Below are 25,053 nucleotides of genomic sequence, written 5' to 3'. Positions count from 1 at the left end.
CCCGAGGGCGCAGCCTCTTGCCAAAACCTCCGTCAGAATAGGCTTTGGCCCTTATGGTCGGAAATGGGAGGAATTTTCACCATTTCGTGTTTGGTGGGGTTGAATTTTGCATGCTGCGTTACCTTAGAGCCTTCGAAACAGCCAGGCGGGTCTCTTTTTGTTACACCGCGTCCCTGGAAATCATCCGGCAAATTGATGTGCGGATTTGCGAAAGCAGTAACAGCGAAAGTGCGGATTGCGTTTCTATTAAGGAGTCGGATACGTTACAGGTATTGCCAAGTGACGTAAAAGCAAAGATGACAACTACACAATCATTTGCAATTATATACAGAAAAGTCGTCGCTGAGAACGATAAACTCCAGCCTCCAGAGACAAAGGGATCTCTCAGTTCTTGGAAGCCCGGTACCGCTTAGCAGGATCGTGCACGAAGGAGGAGTTAAGGGGACAAGACAAGGTTAACGTGCACATTATTTCCTCTGGAGAACATACAGCAAGAGGTAGTAGCAATGCTACCGGGAACCCTTAGAAGAGGCTACTTGAAGATTCTAAGTATCTGTGAAAAGACAGAACAGCCGCTGCAGAAATTTCTCAAACTTCTTTTGTAGGAAAGGTTTTTAAAAAATATATTTTATTTATTTATTTGACAGACAGAGAGCACAAGTAGGCAGAGAGGCAGGCAGAGAGAGAGGAGGAAGCAGGCTCCCTGCCAAGCAGAGAGCCTCATGAGGGGCTCGATCCCAGGACCTTGGGACCAGGACCTCAGCTGAATGCAAAGGCTTAACCCACTGAGCCACCCAGGCGCCCCTGTAGGAAAGTTTTTGCTCCTTATTCTATCTAGATGAAAAGTTTTACTTCGAAAGCCTGCTCAAGGATTCTATCGATAAAAACAACCAACTGCAGAGCTGGTGATTTACATTTAAGGCCACTTTTTATTACTTAGCTTATAAAATGCTTATTTTCAGTTACAATTTAGTTGAAAGATTCTATTATAACACAAAAAATAAAGTTTTAGTAAGAGTCTTGTAAATTTTATGATCTAAGTTACACTTACATACCAAACGTCTTCAAATATAATACTAGAAACAGTTCACTGCTCTTAGTGTTATTTGAATTTCTAGCTGACCATAAAAAGTTTTGCTAGGACCTTCTATAAGGCAAAGAGAAAAAAAAAAATATCTTGGGCAGTAAGAAAACTTAGAATGCATAAACTTCAGCTCTGCAGTGTAATGATATACAATTACAATGAGAAATACATTTTCAGACTTTAATGTACAATGCCTTCCTGTTAAAGAGTATTTAAAAGTTATTTAGAGAATATTCTGAACTCCATGGAGGTGGGGGGTGGAGCAGTGGCAGGAATCTACTGATCTTTACAAAAACATTTATCTTTTTAAATCATGCAATACTTTGTAAAAGAATTTATTTGGTGGAGAGCCACAAATCAATGTTACAAATACCAAAAGAAAGGTTCAAAAGAAAAATATTCAGCAAACGGACTTTTTTTTTAAGACTTTTTTTTTTTAAAGATTTTATTTATTTATTTGACAGAGAGAGATCACAAGTAGACAGGCAGGCAGAGAGAGAGAGGGAAGCAAGCTCCCCGCTGAGCAGAGAGCCCGATGCGGGACTCCATCTCAGGACCCCAAGATCATGACGGGAGCCGAAAGCAGCAGCTCAACCTACTGAGCCATCCAGGTGCCCGCAAACATACTTTTTTTCAAAAATCCTAAAGAAAGTGTTAGTAGGGGAAAAAAAAACCTATATTGAAAAGAGACTTAAATCTCATGAATTTAATCTTTTTAAAGAATGTTTGAATTCTATTTATAGTCCTAATTCCAGGTGTTCTTGTATAGGAAAACTATGATCTAGCCATTTAACAAAAATGGAAAGTCAGGATGGGTCAGAAATATTCTGGCTGGTTCTTTTCCCCTTTCTATTTTCTTTTGAAACTTAAGGTATCTTTTTTGTTAATTTCATGGGAAAAATAATTCTTTAAAATAAAGTTTAAAAAGGAGAAAGTGAATGATTAAGAAATGTCTTGGAATTTTAATAAATGAATTTGAAGATGGATTAGTAATGCTTGACATTTTATCATTATCATGGATTATGTAGTACCAACAGGGTAATTGAGCTTCTGCAAATACAGATGCAAGAGAGTAATTGTCTTGCATGCTGCAGATTAAAACATAATATGAATAAATAAATTAGAGCATCTGAGTATTAAAAGAAACTTATGGAATTAAAATTTTTTCCATTAAATCAAGATAACAATAATTTCAGTGAGATTTTAAAATAATTAACAGACTACAGAAAAAACATATCTAGAATCCTGACCATAGGGAGAGATGATGTCTACTTTTGTTGCACATCCTAATGCTTTCAGTGACTGGCTAAATAGAGAACATCCTTTCACACTCCCACATCCCCGTGAGGGAGAAGGACTCTAGACTTCAGAGTCTCAAATAGCAACACAGTGGGACACCTGCTTTCATTTTTTACATGAATTGAAATCAGAACACTGCTCTGAAAAAATACTATGGGCACTGTTTTATCACAGAATATTACTTCTTTATAAATGAGTGATTTTCAAGGAGGTGAATCAAATTTCACACTCCTACTCATGCACGACACGGGCCAGCTAGACTATGGTCAATTCACAATATTGGCGTCTTCATCAACATGTGGTGGATAAAATCCAATTTTAAAATGTAAAAACTAAATACAATTATAGCTCTCACACTCATCTCCAACCCCAGCCAAAATCAAATTGTGGGTAAATCAGAAGCTTTCTATTAACATTTATTATGGGAGAACCTAAAGGACCAGTGTTCACATCCACTTTGGCTGTCTGTAAACTGAATTATGACCAAACCTATTTTTTTTTTTAATCAGAATGCTGTTTTTTTAAAAGATTTTATTTATTTATTTGACAGAGAGAAATCACAAGTAGTCGGAGAGGCAGGCAGAGAGAGAGAGAGGGAAGCAGGCTCCCTGCTGAGCAGAGAGCCCGATGCAGGACTCGATCCCAGGACCCTGAGATCATGACCTGAGCCGAAGGCAGCAGCTTAACCCACTGAGCCACCCAGGCGCCCAAGAATGCTTTTCAAACTAAGATTTGTTGGTGGCCCTTCTCACCCCAGAGAACTAGGTCCTACTGCATGAAGCCTAAGGCATCCACTGTAGGTGATGATCAATCTTCTCTCTTCTGCAATCTACAGTGATGAGTTGTGTCCTAGCCTGGGGAGAATGGAGAAAATAGCCACTCAATTTTCTGTAATTCTCAAATCTGTTTGAGAAAAGCCTAAAGGATATTCATGGGAAGCTGGCATCTTTCAAGCTGAGGAGATTATCTAAGTTCATTCTGCAGCAAGCATAAGGCTCTAATGAACTAGTTGCACACATTTATCTGAGAATGGGAATTGCAGTCTTCTCATCAGGTTGCTAGTGGGTCACTCTTTACCATATAAAACACAAATTACGTTTTGGAGTGTAACCCCCCATAAGTCATCGGGAAATTGGTGTTGATTTACACAAAGGAATGAATCAAATTGGCAAGTGTTTGGTGTTTTGCTGAATAAGGGCTGACAGCACTCAGTGGAAGTTGGAGTGTGAGAAGGACCGGGCTCAGCATTACCACTGTTCATTGGTTTTCAAACAAACAGCAACTCAGACACAACAGCAGGGTGTGCAGTACAGAAAATTCTGCCATGTTCCAGCCACACCCATGTAGAGAAAGAGCCTTCGCTGTCAGTGCAGCAATCCGGGTGGGTGACAAATGGGGCACACGTCCGAAATCAGCACATGCACTTACACAGGAAGTAAAACCCAGATACTTTTATTTACACTTTAGAAAGCAAACAGGCTGCCCACAAAGAATGGTTAGAAAACTCAAAGAGTTTTATTTTGTACTGTTAAAAAAAATGTAGGTCATTGATTCATCTGTATAAATAATTTTTCTGGCAAGAGTAGTTAACTTTTAACCTTCCATTCAAAAACTTCACAACTTGAAGTACTTGAAATGCACTTAAATTTACCCTGCCTTTATTTTTTTTTAAATGGTACATTCGCATAGCAATTAGCTGACTCATAAGGTCAAAATTTCTTTTTAAAAAAGTTCAAAGTTTTACTAGTACGTAATGGGACAAATTAGCAGTCCCTTAGTCAGTATTCATTTTAATAGTATTATTTTTCTTTCATTTCTTCTGAAAGAAAGTGGGGGAAGATAGGCATTCCTGTACAATTCAGATCAAAGCACAAAGTATCAATTTAAAAATAAATACCTAAGGCATACATGCCACACTTTCATTTCAATTTCCTCAGCTGTTTAAAAATTATCTCAAGTGTTGCTGCATTTTTCCCTGCTTTCTTACCAGCAACCTCTGTGGCTCTCGCCTGCACTGACTCTGCCTCTGGAGGGTAGCTGCTCATTGTCACTTGTCACGAAGCATACAGTTTGATATCCTGGGCTTCACAGGCAATTTCAGAAACTCAAATGACACTATATGGACTTGCTCTAAATCTTTTTTTAGTGCAGTTTGGCAAATATCCCAAATGAAGTTCAAGGTATCAAACAGAGATAGTGCTAAATGTGTCTACAACTTTCTGGGCAGCCCAGAGGCTCTGGAGAGAATAGGAATGGAAAACCTAATTGCCCCGAGCTGAAGTGACTGCAGACACCTGTTGCTTTGCCACAGCAGAACAGTTACCCACAGAGACAGCAGGAGCCCAAGGCTGGGCAGCAGCACCTGCAAAGGTGGCCCAGGTTGCTGGACTCTTGGGTTGTTGGGAATATCTTTAAAGGTCAACAGCCCCTGCACCCACTTTGCCCCTACCTCCCCATCTCAGCAAACGTGGACGTTCTCCCCACTCTACCTCACAGTGTTAAGAACAGCAAGCATGGACACACAGAAACCTGCTCTCTTCCGGTTGATCTTCCCTTCCTCCACTCCAGTGCTCTCTCACTCCAGGCTTTCTCTACCTGCAGACTGGAACTGCTCTTTTGTTTTTGGTTGCTAGAAAAGAGGTTATTATAACGCTGTCTGGAGAGACCACCACTAGATGGCCAAGTCATTGGGTCTGGCCCGACCGCCACTGGACTTACTAGCCTTGCTTGATCGTCCGGGGTCTGCTGGGAGCAAGGGAGGCACGTGCATCTCCACTGCGGTGGTCACTGGCTGCTCCTCCCCATCATCGGGAGTCACTTCCAATTTGCTCTCTCCCAAGCTGCTGCCGTTTCCATTCTCCAACAGGCCAGGTGCACTGCTTCCCACACCACCCTCCTGAGGGAGCTCCTTGGTGCTGCCTGTAGGGCTCAGGGATGCAGAACCCGAAGCTGGAAGGGAGGCCCTCCTAGCAGAAGTCTGCTGCTCAGCCTCCTGGTTGGCCCAGTTCTGCTCTGTCATTAGCAGGTGGTGGTTGCCGTTGTAGAACTTGGCAGGGTGGTCCTTCCCAGGGGCCTCGGACAGGGCTGCCATGTCAAAGTCTGTTGCTGGTGGAGGGGCCCCGGGGTAGCCCGCCCCTGTGGCCTGTCCCAGAGAAGAGGCAGAGTGAGCATAGTAAGGTGGGAATCCGATGGTAACCGTGGGCGGGGCCGAGTGGGAGGGAAGAAGGAGTGGGCTTACACCCCCAGGTTTGGTGGCCCCTACCCTGGATTCAGGGGTGTCTGAGCGATAGTTGGTCATCCCTTGTTTAAGCTTCTTCCAGCCCAGGTGGTAGATCTCCAGCATGTTGAGTAAGAGGGACACGCAGGCCACTGCCAGCATGAAGATGATGAATATGGTCTTCTCCGTGGGCCTGGAGATGAAGCAGTCCACCGTGTTGGGGCAGGGCCACCGGTCACAGCGGTACAGTGGCTTCAGCTCAAAGCCGTACAGAAAGTACTGCCCAGCGATGAAGCCCACTTCGAACAGTGTCTTAAAGATGATGTTGAAGACGTAGGTCCGGAGCAGGGCCCCGGCGATTCGGATCTTGCCACGGTCATCCCTCACCGGTGGTTTGTCCTTCTGGCTGTGGCTGCCCGACCCACAGCGTGCAGCCGGCCCGTCGCTCTTCAGCAGCTCTTCCTCCCGCTCTTTCTTCTTCTCTTCCATGCGCACGATGTGCAGCACATGGCCCAGGTAGATGAGGGTGGGCGTGGACACAAAGATGATCTGCAGCACCCAGAAGCGGATGTGGGAGATGGGGAAGGCTTTGTCGTAGCAGACGTTCTCGCAGCCGGGCTGCTGCGTGTTGCACATGAAGTCCGACTGCTCGTCTCCCCACACCTCCTCGGCTGCGGCGCCCAGTACCAGGATCCTGAAGATGAACAGGACCGTCAGCCAAACCTTGCCAATGACCGTGGAGTGCTCCTGTGCGTTCTCTAATAGTCTCCCCAGAAAGCTCCAGTCGCCCATTGCTTCAGAGTGCTAACCTGCAAGGGAACATCGCTGGTTAATAGGAAGCCTAAGGTTGGCAAGCTGTAGGGTCCAAACATCCCTAGGGGCAGGCCTCGGCAGATGGCGCTGGAATATCGCTGCTGGGGGAGCTGTAGTCCCACTTCCAAACCAGGGAGGCGCTGCAGAGCTTTCTACAGCATGAGTGTGCGTGTGCGTGTGCGTGTGCGTGTGCGTGTGCGTGTGCGTCCACCGTCGCGCTGAGCAGGGTTACAGAAACGCCCTCAGTGTCCGCATAACACGGAACTACTGTTACAGGACACAAGCGGTGACACCAAGGAGATGCCCAAGAGCGACTTAAGCCCTTCCTTCAGCGATGAGGAAACTAGAGCTCCAAAGGGAGATAACTTGCCTGAGGAGAAAATAACTCTCCCCTGGCTTCTAACTCCCCATCCTGCTCTCTTCCAGGGCCCAGTCTCCAAGGCAGCTCTGGTGCTGTGGGGTACACAGCTTGGGTCCTTTACTAACCTCACCCTTTCTGTTCCTGTGAGATTACAGCAACTCTCCCCCTGATGAATTCATAACTTCTACCACACATTAACCTACTACCTATTATTTCCTTTCTTTTTCACTTTGCAAATGTTCCATGCATGGTTAACTCACTGCGCGTCCCCAGGCAGGAGCCTGTGTCTCCGTCTGTAACATGGGGCGACGCTCATTGTTTTGGGTGCGGTGAGCTGCACCCTAGGTGGACGGAGGGTCCGCAGGCGGCCTCTGGGAAGGTAGCGGTGTTCCGCAGACACAGGGGACCAAGATTGCAAGGTGTCCTCCCTGTCGCTACTGTTCAAACAGGCCAAATGCTTCCAGCTAAAGCCAAAAGAGCTCTGTTCTCTCATTCTTCGCTAAGGAAAGCGGCCCAAGCTCCAAGTGTATGTACAAATTCCGGCAGCCTTAAAAACACTCTTCTCTTCTTGAATTTTAAAATGTTTAAAAATATTGACTTTTATGAATTGGTTCAGAGGCAGATAAACAAAACATATTTTATTCACCATGATCTAAAGAAAAGACAACTAACTGTTAACCCTCTCCTAGAATAAACTTTCAAGCCTTTGTTTTGGTCATTTGAGGTCTTTAGAAAAATATTACCATTCACATATCGCACCAGCCTCCTTGTCCTATATTGTGACTGGTATCTGTTCTATTTGGCATGTTCTTGGCAGGTAAAATATTTTAATTTAGAAACTTAATTACTGAACGTGAAACAACGCACTCTTCCATGAAGGAATGTCAGGTGTTACATACTAGGTTACATCCTGCTTCTCCTCAACCCAGCTCCTCCTTAGACAGTCATGGGGTCCCTAACTGGCATCTCTGCCCCTAGCCCCGGCCCCTCCCTTCAATCTGCTGGAGATTCTCCTCTGGGGCATAAGACAAAAGGCTTGCATAGTGTGGACCATCCTTCAGTCCCTGAACAAACACTGGTGATACCAAACTTCCTGTGGTCCCTGGGACTCTGCGGTTAGGCCTTTGCACGTGCTAGCTCTTCAACCTGAAACTTGGCCCCAATCCAGGGACTGGCCTATTGACCTGTCACTTACCTCCTCTCTCCCTTCAAGAGTGGCCAACTCAGGCTAACACAGGGGCCCTGTGTTTTCTCTTCCCCCTTATCATGGCCCTGGCTTAATGGCTCTTGCTCTCTTTACATTCCAGGAGGTTCTTTCCATCCTCCCACACCTTCTAACATCCTCTCTCCTTGCTGTCCCCAGACAGCCACAGCCTTCTGAGTTTCTATAGGAAACCACCTTTAACCACCTTCACTTCTTGTGAACTTTCTCCTTTACTCTAGTTTTGAGCTTGGGGTTTGCATGCGTAACCTTTCCTCCTTGATGTCTGTAGTGCATTTCTGGAAATCTCTAAGAAAAGATCGGCGTGGGGTAAATACTTAATACTTAAATACTTAATACTTCTTCCTGCTACCTTCCCATTCTTGTTGAGCACAACACAACGTGCTGAAAAGGAGTCAAAGCAACATGCCTGATAGGTTCTCCCCATAAGCCTGGTAGCCCATAACACCATGAGGAGGGTTCGCTTCTCACAGAGGCTGAAAGTGTCGCTGCCATTTCCCTGCAGGGCCAGGGAGGCAAAAAAGCAAATTTTTCACAGTAAAGACCCAGCCCTCCCCAAATGCCCATTCTGCACCTGTTGAGAAATATGGGGCTAGGTAAATATTTATGCAACTAGTAAATCAGATGAGGAGGATAGGGCAGGTGCTTGTGGCATCTTGCTACTCTTCTTTGCTGGCTCAGCCTCTCCAGAGTTCTTTAGGTTCTTTAGGTCTGGGTGCTGCAAAACACTTTCAGATAGATAGCCTTCAGTTTCCATCATGACCTCTGATTGTAACCTAGAGAAACACGATGTGTCACCATGCACATACTTAGCGGGTACTCTGGTAGTTGCTGAGACTCAGTAAGTCCTAAAGATGGGGTGACTAAGAGTGTGTCCGAAATGGGGATGCCCATGGCTCATGCTCTGTGTGGTAGCATGCACCGGAAGACTTTTCTTGGAAAGGAGCTTAGTAATGTGTATGAAGAGATATAAAAGCCATGATACCTCTAACCTGTAGTTCTACTCCTGTAACATCATACCAAAGAAATAATCAGAGATTTTGATGAATGGATAAACATGGATATTTACTAGGAATTACTTATAAGAAGGAATAATTGGAAACAGAAGTGTCCACTAAAGGACGACAAGTTAAATACATAATAGTGCCCAAGGCTGACGCCAGAATCTGGCTTAACCCAGATCCTACTCCCAGTCTTCCTCTCCCTTGCCTGCCTGACTGGGAAGGGAAATGCTTGCTTTCCTACTTCTTTCTGTTATATCCAATAAGGTGTAAGAAGTTGGCTTGGGGAGCTTCTGGGAAAGATTTTGGTTTTCTAATAAAAGGGCAGATGCTACCTTTGCTGTCCCTTCCCCCCTTCTTCCCATAGTGAGTACAGATGTGGAGCCTGGAGCTGGGCAGTCCCCTTGCAAGCATGTGTCAATAAGTGTGAGGGAATGGTCAAGAAAGTCCAAGGCACCTATTGTGACATTATGGACCTGCTGGATCACACCCAACAGCAATCTCCAGATTTATGTGAAGGAAAAATCTCTATTTGATCAAGTTAGGTTTTCTATGGCCTATAGACAAAAGAATTCCCAACTGATACTCTCCTTTTAATTCTTTATACAATAAAGACAGGCATAAATGAAAAGCTATGGTTCATTCATAACTACCAAAATAACACTCATAACTACTGAAATACAAGGTATTCACTAGATATAATTTTTAAGATCGTTAATGACATGAAGAGATATTCATGCTGTAATGTTAAATAACAAAAGCTTAATACAAAACTCTAGTCTGATACCACACATTTTACACATTCATCTATGCAAAAGGAAGAGCAAGAATGATACCGAAATGTTAACCATAGTATTTCTAGAACTGGTTGATTTTCATTTATTTTCCTATTCCTTTGCATTTTCATCATGTTTATCATCATAAAGGATTAATGACCATGACTTTCATGTTTCAAAGTTCTAGTTTTTGCAAAAGTCTGATTCCTCTTATTATTCTTTAATTATGGTTTCTACTCCATAGACCTCTTGATAAGCACACAAAAGACAAATACAGTAACATTATTGGCCCAATGTTAGAGGAGAATGGTCCTGGGATCTCTGAGATGCAACACGAACCCTGACAATGGTTATCACTGATGGCACAGAGCATAAATTGGATTCTCCTGCCATGGCAGTCTGCCAATTTCTTCCAAAGTAAGGACCAGGCTGTTTGTATCCCATCACTGACTGCTGAGTCTTATTACTACTACACTTCACACTTTGGGTTTATTATTTTTTTTAAAAAAAGATTTTCTTTATTTATTTGATAGAGAGAAAGAGAGAAGGAGAGAGAGTACACAAGGAGGGGGAGTAGCAGGCAGAGGCAGAGGGAGAAGCAGCTCCCCCTGAGCAAGGAGCTGGATACAGCTCCATCCCAGGACCCTGGGATCATGATCCAGCTTAACTGACAGAGCCAGCCAGGCACCCCACAGTTTGGATTTTGTTTTGGAAATGTATGAATGAATGAAGAAAAAAACTAACAAGAGGACCAAACCATCTATGGGAAGACTAGCAGTATGGGTCGAGATCAGATCAAAATCAGAGCCTCCAAAGCAGAAGCGACATCCACCTCTCTTCAGAGCCATCCAAGTCTGCTCCAGACACCACGCAGATGTTCTTAAGATGTTTTGTCAATCTCACTTTTTAATCATATCCCTAAGACCAATTCCGTGAGAAAACGACAGGGGAGGAGTGAAGCACACCCAGAACAGCAGAGCTCTGCTGGCTACGTACAAACAACAGACAACAAAGTGATCCACTTTGGGCTGACATCAAGTGAGACAAACACGGTGACTGAATGAAATATCTTTCTGCTTGAAAGAGAAAAATGGGTTTATTCTTATTGTCAGTGTACAGGGTCAATTCAGGACAAAACTAGAGCAATTCCTGAAAGCTCACACTGGGAGTGCTTGTGAACTACTTATAGAGCACCACAGCTACAATACTGAGCACTTTTTAGAGAACTGGTCTACCTCAGTGGTAGTGGGATTCTATATTACTTGGATGCGATATGAATCTCCATGAGATGACATTTAACTTGTTTTTACTTTGATTTCAATGAAAACTTAGATTCTGACATTACTGCAAAACAAGATCTTACATTGTATAGCTTATGTGGCTGCTTCCATGTTCTTCTGAGAGTTATATTTTCCCTCTCAAAGTTATACAGTTTCCCCTTGGCCTTCAGGATATGCTGAGTGTCCCTTCAGATCCATCAATGGCTATTTGTCTAGTTACAATCTTGTGCTCAACTCTGGGCTGCACATTCTGTTGAATAGCGTGGAGGTAAAAACATGGTCTCTATCTTGAAATCTATCTGTGGAGATGGGAAACTTCAGGAAAATGGGGGAGCTATGTGGGTGCAGAGGGATTCTAGAGAAAAGAGATTTTAATACCAGAACACATAGCCAGGGAAAGCCAGCCAGGGAAGGGTGATATTTGAGCTGGGTTTGGGAGAGGGATTTTGGATAGGAGAAGAGGGATGCTTTTGCCTGTTTGTGATTCATAGGAGTGAATTTCAAGGCCAGAATGGCGTTCCCATGGCAGTGTGATCTGGCATGGCTGAAACAGGGGCCTTGTACTAGAGCAGTGAGTTTAAATGGCTGCTTCTGCTCAAAAGAGCTAGACGGGCTGCACTCTGAACATAACAGCCGCTCAATAAACACTGGTGGGATGAATGAAAAGACATCGAGAGCAGAGAGATATGCTGAAAGCGCTGTTCAGAAAAGAAAGCGTCCCTCTAACAAGGACTCAGGAAGAGTGGTAATCTCTGAGTGAGTGCTGAAGGCCCCAGCTAGATTACAGCGGGGGTGAATGGAAAAAGGAAGGACAGAAAGGAGACACAGTCTGCAGACAAAAATAAAGCAGAATGTAGAGTCTGCCTAGTCAGAGACTGAAAGAGAGAGAGGCATGGACAAAAGACAAGCCTCCTATTTCTGAGCCCAAGTGGGAAAACCAGGGGGCCATTTGAAGAGAAAAACATTTGGGAGGCGTGTTAATATGGGATTGGAAGAAAGGATGAATACTCTGGTTTTGTGACTGTATGAATCAAAAGTAGTGGTGGGAGATATGAGTGAAACTGTCCAGGAGGAAGCTGGAGGCATGGTAGTAGAGAAGACTGGGCAGAGGGTCCACAGTGTGCCTCCACCTCTCCTGAGTGAAGAAGGTAGAGCAAAGAAAGCACCAAGGACAGAATTCATGGAAAATCCAGCGAAACAGAGGAGGAGCAGTGTGGGAAAATACTCACTGCACACAGTGTGTGCAGCCAGTGCTTTGGTGAAGGATGGCAGGACTGACCAAGTGAGTAAGAGCCCAAGACTAAGCAATGACAGACAGCAGCAACCCCCAGATAGTGTGGAGGGAAGGGGCATTCCTCGGGGGAGGGGGGCAGACAGGTTCATATTGTTTGGGCTGTATTTATTTTGTTATCAAAATAATATCAAATAACATCAAAAGAGAAGACCCTTTCTTCCTTATGGAATTGACCCCAACATTAGCTTTACCTGAGCTACTAAGATTGAATGTTTGCATTTTACTTTGCCCAAGAAGCACCAGAATCCCCCTCACCTGCTGGGAATACTGTTCACATCAGAAGGCATATTCTCTGAGAGCGGCCAACAAGACTGGAGAACTAGGGCAACACAGAAGTGAGGAAGCCAAAGGAGGGCTTTGAAGAAGGAGGTGACTAACAGTGTCAACATTCTTTGGCGTGTTCAGATGGATGGACATAAAGAAAAGGCCCTTTGATCTCCCAGGGAAGCCACTGATGGTCTTTAAATGCTCAGTCCAGTGGGAGCTCTGGGGCAGAAACAAAAGTTCAGGCCCGTGGTTAAAGAGGTAGAATGTGGGAGAGAAATGGAGACATGGTATGGAGAGCATTTGTTCAATAAGTCTAGAACTTAAAGGAAGGAGAGATGCAAAATGGATAAAAAGTGGGGGAATAAGGCTCAGAGGAGGCATTTCTGAGATAGGGAGGGCTGTGGATGTTTGGCATCAAAGTGGTGGAGTCATGGGTACAGGAGGGTGGAGGGACAGTCAGCCTGCTCAGCACCAGGAAGGGGCAAAAGGGCAGGAGAGGGGCTGAGAAGGCAGATGTAGGGCGAGTGCTCTCCAAAGTGATGACAAGACTCTTCTCAGTGAGGTCAAGCCAGAGGTCGTCTTCTCAGGCCAGGGCAGGACTTGAGCTCCTAAGAAGAAAAAAGGTTTGATAACTAGGGAACAGAGAGGATGAGAAAGGGGCTGGGCTCCCCGAATTCCTTGCCCAGCCAGACCTATCTATGTACAAGTTGTGGCCATGCAGTGAGGACTGAGTGAAAGCTACTACGTGGGAGGCATTCAGCGCTGAGCAAAGCAGAGGAGTGCTGTCTGGTCTGGGAAAGACAGTGGACAGAAGAGAAGTAAGAGATGTCAGACACTGCTGTGGGCAGACAGAGTGCTGCGGGGCAGCACAGAGGGAAGTACAGGGGCTGCGGAGGACTGGGGGCCTCCCTGAGAGGGGGTGACATCTGAGTGAAGAGCTGGGCCTCAGAAAGGAGGGACAAACATTCCAGGCAGAGCAAGGCTTCCAGCCGAGAGCAAACCTGGTGTGCTGCGGAAGGCGAGGACAGGATGGGGGAAGCAAAGCCAACCAGGAGCAGACAGGCAGACAAGCAGGTCAAAGAGGAAGTGGGGAGGTGGACAGACTTTGGCTTATACTGCACGTGAGATAAGAATGTACTGGAGGACTGGAACAGAAGAGTGACACAGTCTGACTTACATCCTCACAGATTCCCTCTGGTTGTTGTGTTGGGAACAGGCATGGGGTAAAGGGGGCTGTGGGCAAGGGAAAAGCAGAGGGTCTGGTGAGGACACTGTACTGTAATCCAGAAAAGCGACAGTGATGACAAATAGTTGAGTCTGCACAGATTCTGAAGGTAGGTCCAGCACGATGTGCTGACAGGTCGAGGGTTGGGGTAGCGCTCGGGAGACGCCAAGGTCTCTGCCCTGAACAGGAAGGGAACTGCCATTTACCAAGACGGGGAAACCAGAGGAGTTATAGGTTTGAGAAAGGCATGGGAATCACAAGTTCTATTCTGAAAATGTTAAGTTTGAGATACCTATTAGACGTGTAACGGTTAAAGCTGGAGATAAACATTTGGGAGTCATCATCAAACCCTGAGACTGGACTGAGATTATCTAAGGGCAGGGGAGAAGGACAAGGAGGCTGGAGACCACGCCCTGGGGCACTCCGGCATCTTCAGGTGGAATACAGAAGGACAAGCTTGCAAAAGATCTGCTTATTAGGAAATGTAACTCTCAGTTTGGAATAACACCCCAAATGTATCATTTGTATTCTGCTTGATTCTCTTTTGTACCAATATTTTGACACTGAAAACATTGTTACTTGGGGCGCCTGGGCGGCTCAGTGAGTTAAGGCCGCTGCCTTCGGCTCGGGTCATGATCCCAGGGTCCTGGGATCGAGCCCCGCATCGGGGCTCGCTGCTCGGCAGGGAGCCTGCTTCCTCCTCTCTCTCTCTCTGCCTGCCTCTCTGCCTACTTGTGATTTCTCTCTCTGTCAAATAAATAAAATCTAAACAACAACAACAACAACAACAACAAAGCATTGTTACTTGGTCAGTAAATTAGAGGTAATACAACATGGAGTATGGCTAGGCAAACTAATTTTTTGCCTGTTTGTGATTGCTTCGAACATTGTGGAGTAGGATTTTGAGTCACGTATAGGCTCAGCCAGAAAGAGTTCTATGTTCCATTAGTAACGTCTGCTGGGGTTTGGGATGAGGCAGCATAGCTCAAATGCTAATTTTCTTTTTGCCATTCCTGACTTGGCACAAATATTAAAAGAACATGGTAGGCTGAGCTAGTCACAAATATGATACAATGAAAAAGGGCTTATCTAGTTATCTTCTTCGCAGGTGGAAAGCTGTTTTCCATTAGCTTCTTTTACATCTACCTGCCTCTTTTAAGTGCTCCCATTTAAGACCGTAAGTTCCAGATGCCACAGGACCTAGCCCATGGTACTATGTACTTACCACACTTTTTCCATAATTCTGGTTTGACTCTTTAAAAAGAAACCAGAAATCAGAAAAAAATCACCAAAATAACCAAAGACCCTTTCTTCTTTTACTCTGCAACATCAATTCCAATGTTTAGCTTTGTCTGAGCTTCTAAGACTAAAGAGCAAGAAGGGAACTAGACTTTTAAAACCTGGCCCAATGTCACTTAACAACACAGAGGCACAGCATTGGGAAAAGTTCAACCACAGAGACAAGCATGAAAGAGGAAAAAAATCGAACCTCTGAAGTTTCAGATTAAACAACACGCAACATTGTTTTCCATCTCCAGAAGACAACAACTGATCACACCAACCAGCAGGACACCTAATGGCAACAGTTCTAGATATACTTGGTATCTGGTACAACAAGTCCCCCAACTCTGTTCTTCATATTTTCTAGACAATTTCTGGCCTTTCATTTTATCCATACGAAATTTAGGTAGAGCTTGTCAAGTTCCACAAAAATCTGAGACTTGGTTTTAATTGGAATTGCATGATACTTACAGATAAATCAAACTTAGCTCTTTACAATCTAGTTTCCCCACCAATAAACACAACTGATCCACTGATGTTGACCTTCTTCATGCCTTTCAGTAGTGCTTTAGGATAATGTTCCTAAAAGATTTACACATATTTTTTGTTAGATAGATTCCTAATTTATTCTTGTTCTAGTTTTTTTTTTTTTTTTTTGGTTCCAAATAGTTTTTTTCATTATAACTTTTGATTATTATTGGTACTTAGGAACATTGTTTTAATATATTGATCTTTGTATCCAGCAATCTGTTAGAAAGACTTACTAGTTCAAATAGGAGATTCCTTTGGATTTTCCAAGTAACACATAATCATATCATCTGCTGTTAAGGACAGATTTGTTTCTTCCTCCCCTTGTTCTAATTCCTGTTATTTCTTTTTCTTGTCTTCTTATACTGGCCAGGACTCCTAGCACAATGTAGAGTTCGTGATATCTTCTCTCATTTTTTTCTTTAACATGAATGCTTCTGAAACTTTATCATTAAGCATGATGTTGCAAATTTTATTAGGTCAAGGAAGTTTTCTTCCAATCTTTGTTAATGGTTTGTTTGTTGTTGTTTTCTAAGTCATGAGTGAGTATTGGATTTAGTAAATTACTTTTTTCCTGCTATTGTGATTTTGAGATGGTGAAGTAACCTATTGGTCCTGATTTTATTTTTAATATTCTATCACATTCAATTTGCCACTACTTTATTTTGGAGTGCTTGCTCATACCCAAGATTGGTCTCAATTTTTTGTACTACCATTGCCATTGGCTTTTGGTAAAAAACCTATTTTAGCCTGAAAAATTAAAAATTCTCTGAATAAGCTTGTGTAAGATTTTGCTATAAGAGTTTGGGATTGATGTCTTTTTGAGGAAGCCAGCCTAGATTATAAATTCAATTTCATTAACTGTTATTTGCATAATTTGGGTTGCTATTCAAGTGAATTTTGATAGTTCATGTATTTTATTTTATTTTTTTTTTAAAGATTTTATTTATTCATTTGACAGACAGAGATCAGGAGTAGGCAGAGAGGTAGGCAGAGAGAGAGAGGGAGGAAAGCAGACTCCCTGCTGAGCAGAGAGCCCGATGCGGAGTTCCATCCCAGGACCCTGGGATCATGACCTGAGCTGAAGGCAGAGGCTTAACCCACTGAGCCACCCAGGAGCCCAGTTCATGTATTTTAGAAAATTTTCCATTTCTAAGTTTCAAATTTACTGGCAGAAAATCAATCATGGTATTTTCTTATGATTTTGTATGGTATTTGTACTTAGAATCCTTTATTTGGGGGGCACTGGGTGGCTCAGTGGGTTGGGCCTCTGCCTTCAGCTCATGATCTCAGGGTCCTGGGCCCCTGAGCCCTGCATCAGGCTCTCTGCTCGGTGGGGAGCCTGCTTCTCCCTGCTCTCCGCCTGCCTCTCTGCCTACTTGTGATCTATGTCTGTGTCAAATAAATAAATAAAATCTTAAAAGAAAAAGCAACAGCAGATTTTTTGTTTGGTTCCAAATCTTATTTAAGGCTTTTAAAATATTAGTCTTAGTTTTCTTTAGCTAAACAACCAGTTTTGACATGCTTGAAAAAGAATGAAAGTTTATTTTGTTATTTTTTCCAATGTCTTATCACAATGCTATATTTGTAGTATACAGAATAAATCTACAGAAAGTCCCTATGGATCTTTAATTTAAAAAAAAATTTTTTTTTGAGGATTTTATTTATTTATTTGAGACATATAGTGAGAGTGGGCATAAGCAAGGGGAAGGGGCAGAGGGAAAGGGAGAAGCAGGCTCCCTACTGAGCTAGGAGCCCAACATGGGGCTTGAACCCAGACCCTGGGGTCATAACCGAAGCCAAAGGCAGACGCTTAACCAACTGAGCCACCCAGGTTCACCCTCCATGGGTCTTTTAAATAGATAATGTGATTTTAGTATTTGCTAGTATTATTCTAAAATATGCATATATAATTTAAGGGTATTCTTTATCTTAGTGTAAAATTGTTTATTACTGTACAGATTCAAGGGATTCCTTATTTTATTATTATTATTTTTTAGTTTTTAAAAGATTTTATTTATTTATTTGACAGAGAGAGAGAGAGATCACAGTAGGCAGAGAGGCAGGCAGAGAGAGAGGGGGAAGCAGGCTCCCCACTAAGCAGACCACCCAACACGGGGCTAGGTCCCAGGTCCCTGAGATCATGACCTGAGCCAAAGACAGAGGCTTAACCCACTGAACCACCCAGGCATCCTGGATCCCTTATTTTAAATGGAAAAGCACAGGGTTTCTATTACTTAACTTTTCAGTAATCTCATGCTCTGGCAGGAGACATAACTCTCATACAGATGATGTCTCTCAGAAAGACGAACCGATTTAATGAAATTATAAAACACTAATTTTCTAACTTTTTTATCAATAATTTTAAAGCACTGTTAGAATCATATATATTTATTGTCAGAGAACAAATCTCCAGAAACATTAAATTGTTTTAAATTATACTTTATCTTTTTAGATTTTATTTTTCAAGTTATCTCTACACCCAACATGGGCCCCAAACTTATAACACCAAGATCAAGAGTTGCATACTCCACTGACTGAGCCAGCCAGGTGTACCTTAAGTTATACTTTTATTCTACTTATTTTATTTACTAAATAAGAATGGATAGACATCACTTGCCATCCATGTGTTATTATTATCCCTCTATTTTCTCTTTCATGTGGGATTTTTTTTTTTTTTTTTTAGAATTTATTTATTTATTTGACAGACAGAGATCACAAGTAGACAGAGAGGCAGGCAGAGGGAGAAAGAGAAGCAGGCTTCTTGCTGAACAGAGAGCCCGATGCGGGGCTCGATCCCAGGACCCTGAGACCATGACCCGAGCCGAAGGCAGAGGATTTAAACCACTGAGCCACCTAGGCGTCCCTCATGTGGGAATTTTTTCTTTGGGGGGATTGGATTTTAAATTATTTATAAAAAGTCACGTGCTCTTTAAATCTTTACTTGGCTAAAGTAAGTATCGTTAACACTTCTCATCTTTAGTCAAAGTGAAAAACTCAGTTTTTCTTTTGTTTTTGACATTCTGTAACTGAAAAGCAAAGTAAGAGCTAATTTTGAGTTGGAAGCAACTTAAACAACTATATTAGTTTAAAACAAATGTCTTCAATTTTTTTCAATTTTTATATTTAAGAATTACAAAATTAAAAATATCCTTAACTTCTAATCCACAGTATTTCTTCTTGAAATACTTGAATAAAATAAATAATCCTACCAGAAATTAGTATTAAGTCACCATTTCTACAATTAGAGTTCTAATATTAAGCTAGAAAATTAACAGCTGGTTGAGCTTCACTTCAATTGACAGAAAAATGTAAATAGTCGAGTATAATTAGAAACATGACTGACTTCCAATACTATTCATGCTATACTGGGCTTCCTTTTAAAACCCTCCAAATGTGTTCCCTGTTCCATTACCCTGTGGAGTCCTCCAGTTTCTCCTGCCAATTATTAAATGGCATTAAAAGTTTTAAAAATAACTTCTGTGAAAGACCTAAGAATACCACATGAAGTTTTCACTTATTTAAACATTTTACTTACACATTTTGGTGTAATTTAGCAATGATTTTAATGTGTTTCAACATTAGTCCTCAAAATTTTAGTAACTGAATAATGAAAAAAACCGTCACTACCCTTGAAGTAAAATTCAATTTACCAATATTTCCTGAAAGGTGGCTTGGTGTAAGGGTAAATAACAATAAAGAAAATTATAGGGGTACTTCCACATATTAGTGCTCTGAACAGGATCTTGACTAAAACACAGACCAGGCTGTGGGAATCATATTACCAAGCGCTGACTTCATATAGTCTGGTCAGTTAAAAGGTAATTTCCCCTTATAAATCCAAATTACATCCTTCAAGAATCTTGCTCATCCGTGGAGGAAATATAGAATCACAGCATTTTAGAGCTCAAAGAATCTCAGAAGTGGTCTGGTTTATCCTCTTCATTTTACAGATGGGGATATGGGAATATGGAGGCACCGAGAGGGTAGTGTGATTTGCCGAAGGCTACGAAGCCCACAGTGCTGAAGCCAGCATGAAAACTCCTGACTTTTTACTCTTGGTCCAGTGTACCTTCCCCTTCCGCGTGACTTCACGGGATTATGCACCAGGCCAAACGTTGAGATGACAACAGCTGACTTTTTAGTTATATTGCTCTACCACACATTAAAATGTATGTTTAGAAAAATGGGTTAGAGTCCATTTTAAGCTTTTGCTCTTTTTCTTCCTTTCCAAAGTGGCTAAAATTGTTAAATATTATTGACATGCTAAGAACAGTCCTGTTGCTCCATCATATAAATTAGCAATATCATTTTAAAGCAAATTCAGCTATTATCTTTACTCTTGTTTTAGTGAACAAAATCTCGCAGCCTTATAATTATGATATTTTATTTTTCCATTTGTATTACTGACACAAATTACATCTGTCAAAATGTTTTCTATTTTTGCAATAATAATTTCTATAGTATAAATATAATTTCACTTTTCTTGTTCAAACCCACTTCTATTAGTATACAACAGAGAAATCTCTTCTATGTTCTAGATTAAAAGATTCATTATAAGGTTAATATGAAATGGAATTTCATGAGTGGAATGAGTGTTAATTCATAGAGATAATCAGGTGGTGTGAATGAAAAAAATGTGATTTTTATGTTTAGTATCATTAGTTTGTCAACAGGAAATTTAAAGCAAACCACTAATTCTTCAAATTAAAGAAAAGATCAGAGTGCAGAAACTGTTTACATCAACTATCCTGAAGTCATACTTCTGAAGACCAAAGATTTTAAAAAAGCAGTAGAGTACTAACCTAATTATCATGATGAAGAATTTTCCACCACTGTCAGAATGAAAATTATAATTAAACTTTATCACGATTTTATTCCCTTTATGCATTATATTGAAATGGCAAAAACATACTGTTCTTAGAGACACAGGTATGCTGTTAATGATCACATGTATTAGACGTTTTTACTAAATGTCAACTTAGTAAGCACTTATCAAACACCTATCATGTGTGGGGCACGGTGCTACTAATTAAGAGATGGTCCTTACGCTCAGGAGTTTCATTCACAATCTATGGGCGAGACAGACTTGTAACAAAATGAATCAAAATATAGTAAGACAAGGGTTATATAGTCTTGGTGATGGCCACAACACAGTGGAGCAGAAGAGAGAAGGCCACTGTATGTTAATCATGAGTTTGGCTGTTTCTTAATACAGAGAACCATGCTGTCTGTACAGGGTGAAATACTTCTCAAAGGCCTTTCTGCTGTCTAAAATGTTCTGGTAATTTGGTACAGTACAAAAATAATGTGTTTACTCATGTATTTATGAACGATACTGGGGTAAAATCCTAAAAATACATATATTCTACTTATTCAGTGTTAGGTGCATGTTCAAGTAATGGTAACATCTGAAGGCTAATTATAGTTTAAATTCTTTACATACATGAGACTTTATAAAATGGCTGTGATACATACACAATTACTTTTAAGGCTCAAACGTGTAGTAAAAGTTATTTTTGTTAAGAAAACGAACGCAACTTAAAATGTAAGTAACATTCAAGGAAACTGTCACTATTGTTTTTCTTATTTGCAAACAGTGAAATTTTGTTACAATTTGATTATCTTAAGATGGCTTTAAGCCTGTTAACATCAACTGGTTAACCTAAATAACTTTGTTTAGTTTGTTATAGTAGTAAAGTTTTTGTGAATTACTCTACACTACAGGAACACGTGCATTGCCCTTGTGAGATGCTTATCTCAACATGAATCAAACTGCTGAGCCACTGGAATATGTGCCAAATTAGCTGCTGTTTACTTTGAACACACTGACCCTTGGAAAATAAGTCTCCCCTTTCCCGCTTTAATCTTTTAATATTTGTTTTGCAATATATCTCACAGGACATTGATGGGCTGTCAATGAAGTGATGTACATATCATAAATCATCAATTTGAATTCTTGAGTAATATAAACCCAAGCACAATTCACGTCTCAGCTGTTTCTATACAACCATTTTTAAGTGACATGTTTTGGCGGTATCTCGGTAAAGTAAAAACTGGGGAACTCCACTTGTCCCTAAAGACCCAGTCACAGATATTCATGAACTTAGAGCTCTGTAAACTGGGATGAATTCTGCTCACTAGAGTGTAGAGGAGACTGCAAGGCAAATACACCCGCATCGCTGCAATTTACTGTCAGACAGCCCCTAAAAGAAGGGATGACTGTAGAATGCAGATAAGTGTTTTTCCACTCTTCTGTAAATTCTTTATACTTAAACACACCATAACAAGCATATAGGTCAAGGAATTGGATCATGGTACTTACAACTAAAGCGTTTCTTAAAAGAAAAGAAAAGAGAAAAGAAAAGAGAAACTTTCAATAAGTTTCCTTAAAGAAGTAGGCGAGCCAACATCTCCTAAGAGACACCAACACGACTCTGTAGAAAGCGTGGCGATGCTAAACGCTAGCAGCTGAACTCCGTGTCTCGCGGCTGTGGTATCTGTTCAGAGTGTCCAAGTATTTAAGCAGTCCTTAAGATCCCATTAGATATGAAGTTCTAGAGCCACTCCAGCTTCCCCACTCAAGGGGGAAAGCACCATCAAGAAAACATTTTCAACCCCAGCCCTCCGCCATCCACCAAGGAAAGCCATTACGCAGCAGAGAACTGGCGCTCCCAGAGATCTCCAGGAGCAAAGAAACATCGGTTATTCCCAAAGTTCTCCAGAAAGTTTCCTGAGCCCCGCTCTCTAGCCCTGCCGCTCCCACCACTTTCCCAAAGATTCCCGAAAGAATTCGAAGAGGCCGGCAGCCGCAAACAGGCAGCGGGGCTCCGGCTCCCGCTCGCTCCGCCCCGGCCCGCGCGAGCCCATCTGGGGAGGTCGGAGGCGCCGGCGGCCCGCCAGTCCTTCCGCCCCGGGGCTGTCCCCCGGCCCTCAGCGCCTGGACCTCTGGGGCGCCCGGTTCTGCGCTTACCCCGCTCTGCCGCGGCGGCGACCCGGGTGCTCTCCTTCTCGAGCAGGGCTCCCGGCCGCTCTGAAAAGGAGAATTTCTCTTACACGTGCGGTGCAACTGAACGCGTGCGCCCCGCGCAAGGGCCCGGCCTCCCCGCCCCGGCGGCCATCCCCGCGGCCCCAGTGCGCCCAGCGCTCGCGCCCCCAAGCAGCAGCCGGGGCCGCCGTGCCACGCCCCCGCCGCCTCCACCTCAGCCTGGGGGCCCAGCAGGGGCGGTGCCAGGGCGCAGCGCAGGGCCCCCGCCCCGCCGCCCCACTGCGCCCCTCATTCTCATCCCGCACCCGCATACCGCCGCTCGTCCCCCATCCTGCACACCCACCTGCAGCCGCTTCCCACCTCGCACCCGCAGATACCCATTATCTCCCGCCAGCCTGCACCTGCCCCACACTACACATACAGTCGCACCACGCCTGCACCCCTCATTTCGCAACCATAAACTCATTCCCACTTGAACTTGCACCCGTCACCCTGCAATCGTCCGGCTTTCCCACCCGCACCTGCATCCTGCGCCCCATCCACGGGGGCGCCCTCCTGCTCTGGATGTGGAGCCTGGGGCTCTTTCCTGCCGCTGGGCTCCCGCGGGCCTCGTGTCTGTCTCCACTGAAAGCACGAGGCCGGCAAGGGAGGAGGGCGAGAGCGAGCGAAGGGCGCACTGGTTCAGGCCCTGCGGGCCCCAGGGGTGCCCTTCGCGCGCACGTGCGTCGGCCGGGCCATCCAGCTCCCGCTTGTCCTCTCAGGGCTGAGCCGCAGCGCTGGGGGCTCTTCTGAACCGGGTGGGTAGTTCGCGCGTGGGCGTTGGGGCGTCTTGCCGTCTCTCCTTCCCCGAGTTTCGCCGCCGGGGGACGCGATTCTAGACAGCCGGCGCTGGGCTGGGGCCACTGAAAAGGGGGTTCCCACGTAACCTGGCCGAATCGACCAAAGAAGAGCCAGGGCCGCAACGTGGATGCTGTCGAGGGCCGTGCCAGAGCAAAGGCTGGAGCGCGTCCCGGGAAAGGAGCGGAGGAGCTATAAATAGTGGCCGTGAGCCTGGTTCCCGTCAAACACACTTAATTTAGCCGGCGGTCATAGGGATTCTTTTGTGTGTGTGCGTGTGTGTGTTTTTAAAGACCTTGCTCCGATGCACTTGAGACTTGGCCCTGCCCAAGGTGACAGGGAAGGTGTTCCTGCAAGTCACTCCTTCTTATTGGTAGTAGTGACCAGATGCTAGAGCAAAGGTTAGCCTGCTTGCCCAGACTGGGGTGAAGGTTTTAACATCTTTCCTCCCCAGAGCTGGTACTGCACACACTTCAAAGGAAAGCCAACGCCAAAAGGCCACCTTGCAAGGAAGGAATCCAGTCCCTGCCTGTTACTGTCTCCGCTCAGTTTCGGTGGACTCTTGAATTCCCTCTGCGCCTCCGGGTTTGCTTTTGCATACTCAAGGTTTAAGCGTGGGGCTTGGCCTGGACAAGATAGTTAATAAATATTAGTTGGCTGAATTTTGCTGGCCATTCTAGAAGCTGAAAATGATTGTAGAATTACCTTTATGAGTGGTGGATTTATTGCAAGAATGTGGCGAGATTAGAATCTTTGATTGTTTTCAAATTTCCATGGAACAGCTTCCATTGATTACCCTCATTAGAATTTAGATCTGTTCTGATTAGCAATGTGCTTGTCCTAGGGAATTTACTTATTCAGTTCTGATCTGAACTAAAGGTTATCCCAGGGATGAAAGAAAAGTAAGCTTCTAAAGGCAAATCTAAAGTACCTACTTCCTTGAAAAACTTGAAGGTGTATGTATGTAGTAGGTGGTGGTCATGTAGACTTAGTTTTTCTTTTTTTTAAATTGAGAAATACTGTTCTATAAGGCCTTCAAATATTTTTCTTTATTTATTCATTATTAAAGATTTATTTGTTCATTTTTAGAGAGAAGGGGAGAAAGTGTGTGAGGCAAAGGGAGAGGGAGAGAATCTCAAGCAGACTCCCGGGTGAGTAGGGAACCCTATGCAGGGCTGGATCCCACCACCAGAGACCATGACCTGAGCCAAAGTTGAGGATTGAGACACCCAAGCATCCCTTTATTTTTATTTTTAATTGAACTGTAGTTGCTATAAAATATTAATATTAGTTTCATGTATATAACATAATTATTTGACAATTATATACATTATGAAATGGTCATAGCAATACATGTAATTATCTGTCACCGTACAAAGCATTACAGTATTATTGGCTATAATACATTATGCAGTACTTTTCATCCATGTGACTGGTTTATTTTGTAACTGGAAGTTTGTAAGTGAAATAAGCCAATCACAAAAAAGACAAGTACTGTATTATTCCACTTATGTCAGGTACCTAGAGTAGTCAAAATCATAGAGACAAAGAAATGGTGGTTGTTAGGGGCTGGGGGAAGA

The 25,053-nt window shown here is 43.3% G+C and overlaps 1 protein-coding gene across 4 annotated transcripts; it reads right to left on the bottom strand.

Moving 5' to 3' along the window:
• Positions 1-2,085: 2,085 nt before the first annotated feature.
• Positions 2,086-23,682, bottom strand: GJA3 (gap junction protein alpha 3). Of its 4 annotated transcripts, none has more exons than XM_059144264.1 (3): positions 22,622-22,796; positions 5,102-6,409; positions 2,086-3,237 (listed from the first exon to the last, which is right to left on the bottom strand). In XM_059144264.1, the coding sequence occupies exons 2-3, from the start codon at positions 6,390-6,392 to the stop codon at positions 3,233-3,235; spliced, it is 1,296 nt and encodes a 431-aa protein (XP_059000247.1). In that variant the 5' UTR covers positions 6,393-6,409; positions 22,622-22,796; the 3' UTR covers positions 2,086-3,232. The 4 variants fall into 4 exon arrangements, with proteins under 4 accessions (XP_059000247.1, XP_059000245.1, XP_059000246.1 ...); XM_059144262.1 differs by lacking the exon at positions 2,086-3,237 and adding an exon at positions 23,158-23,682 and having other exon boundaries at positions 3,820-6,409; positions 22,622-22,681; XM_059144263.1 differs by lacking the exons at positions 2,086-3,237; positions 22,622-22,796 and adding an exon at positions 23,158-23,682 and having other exon boundaries at positions 3,820-6,409.
• Between the last annotated feature and the right edge of the window lie 1,371 nt (positions 23,683-25,053).

This window comes from Mustela lutreola, chromosome 13, assembly GCF_030435805.1.
Source record: "Mustela lutreola isolate mMusLut2 chromosome 13, mMusLut2.pri, whole genome shotgun sequence".
Classification (NCBI taxonomy): domain Eukaryota; kingdom Metazoa; phylum Chordata; class Mammalia; order Carnivora; family Mustelidae; genus Mustela; species Mustela lutreola.
This window is presented reverse-complemented; position numbering and strand designations above follow the sequence as displayed.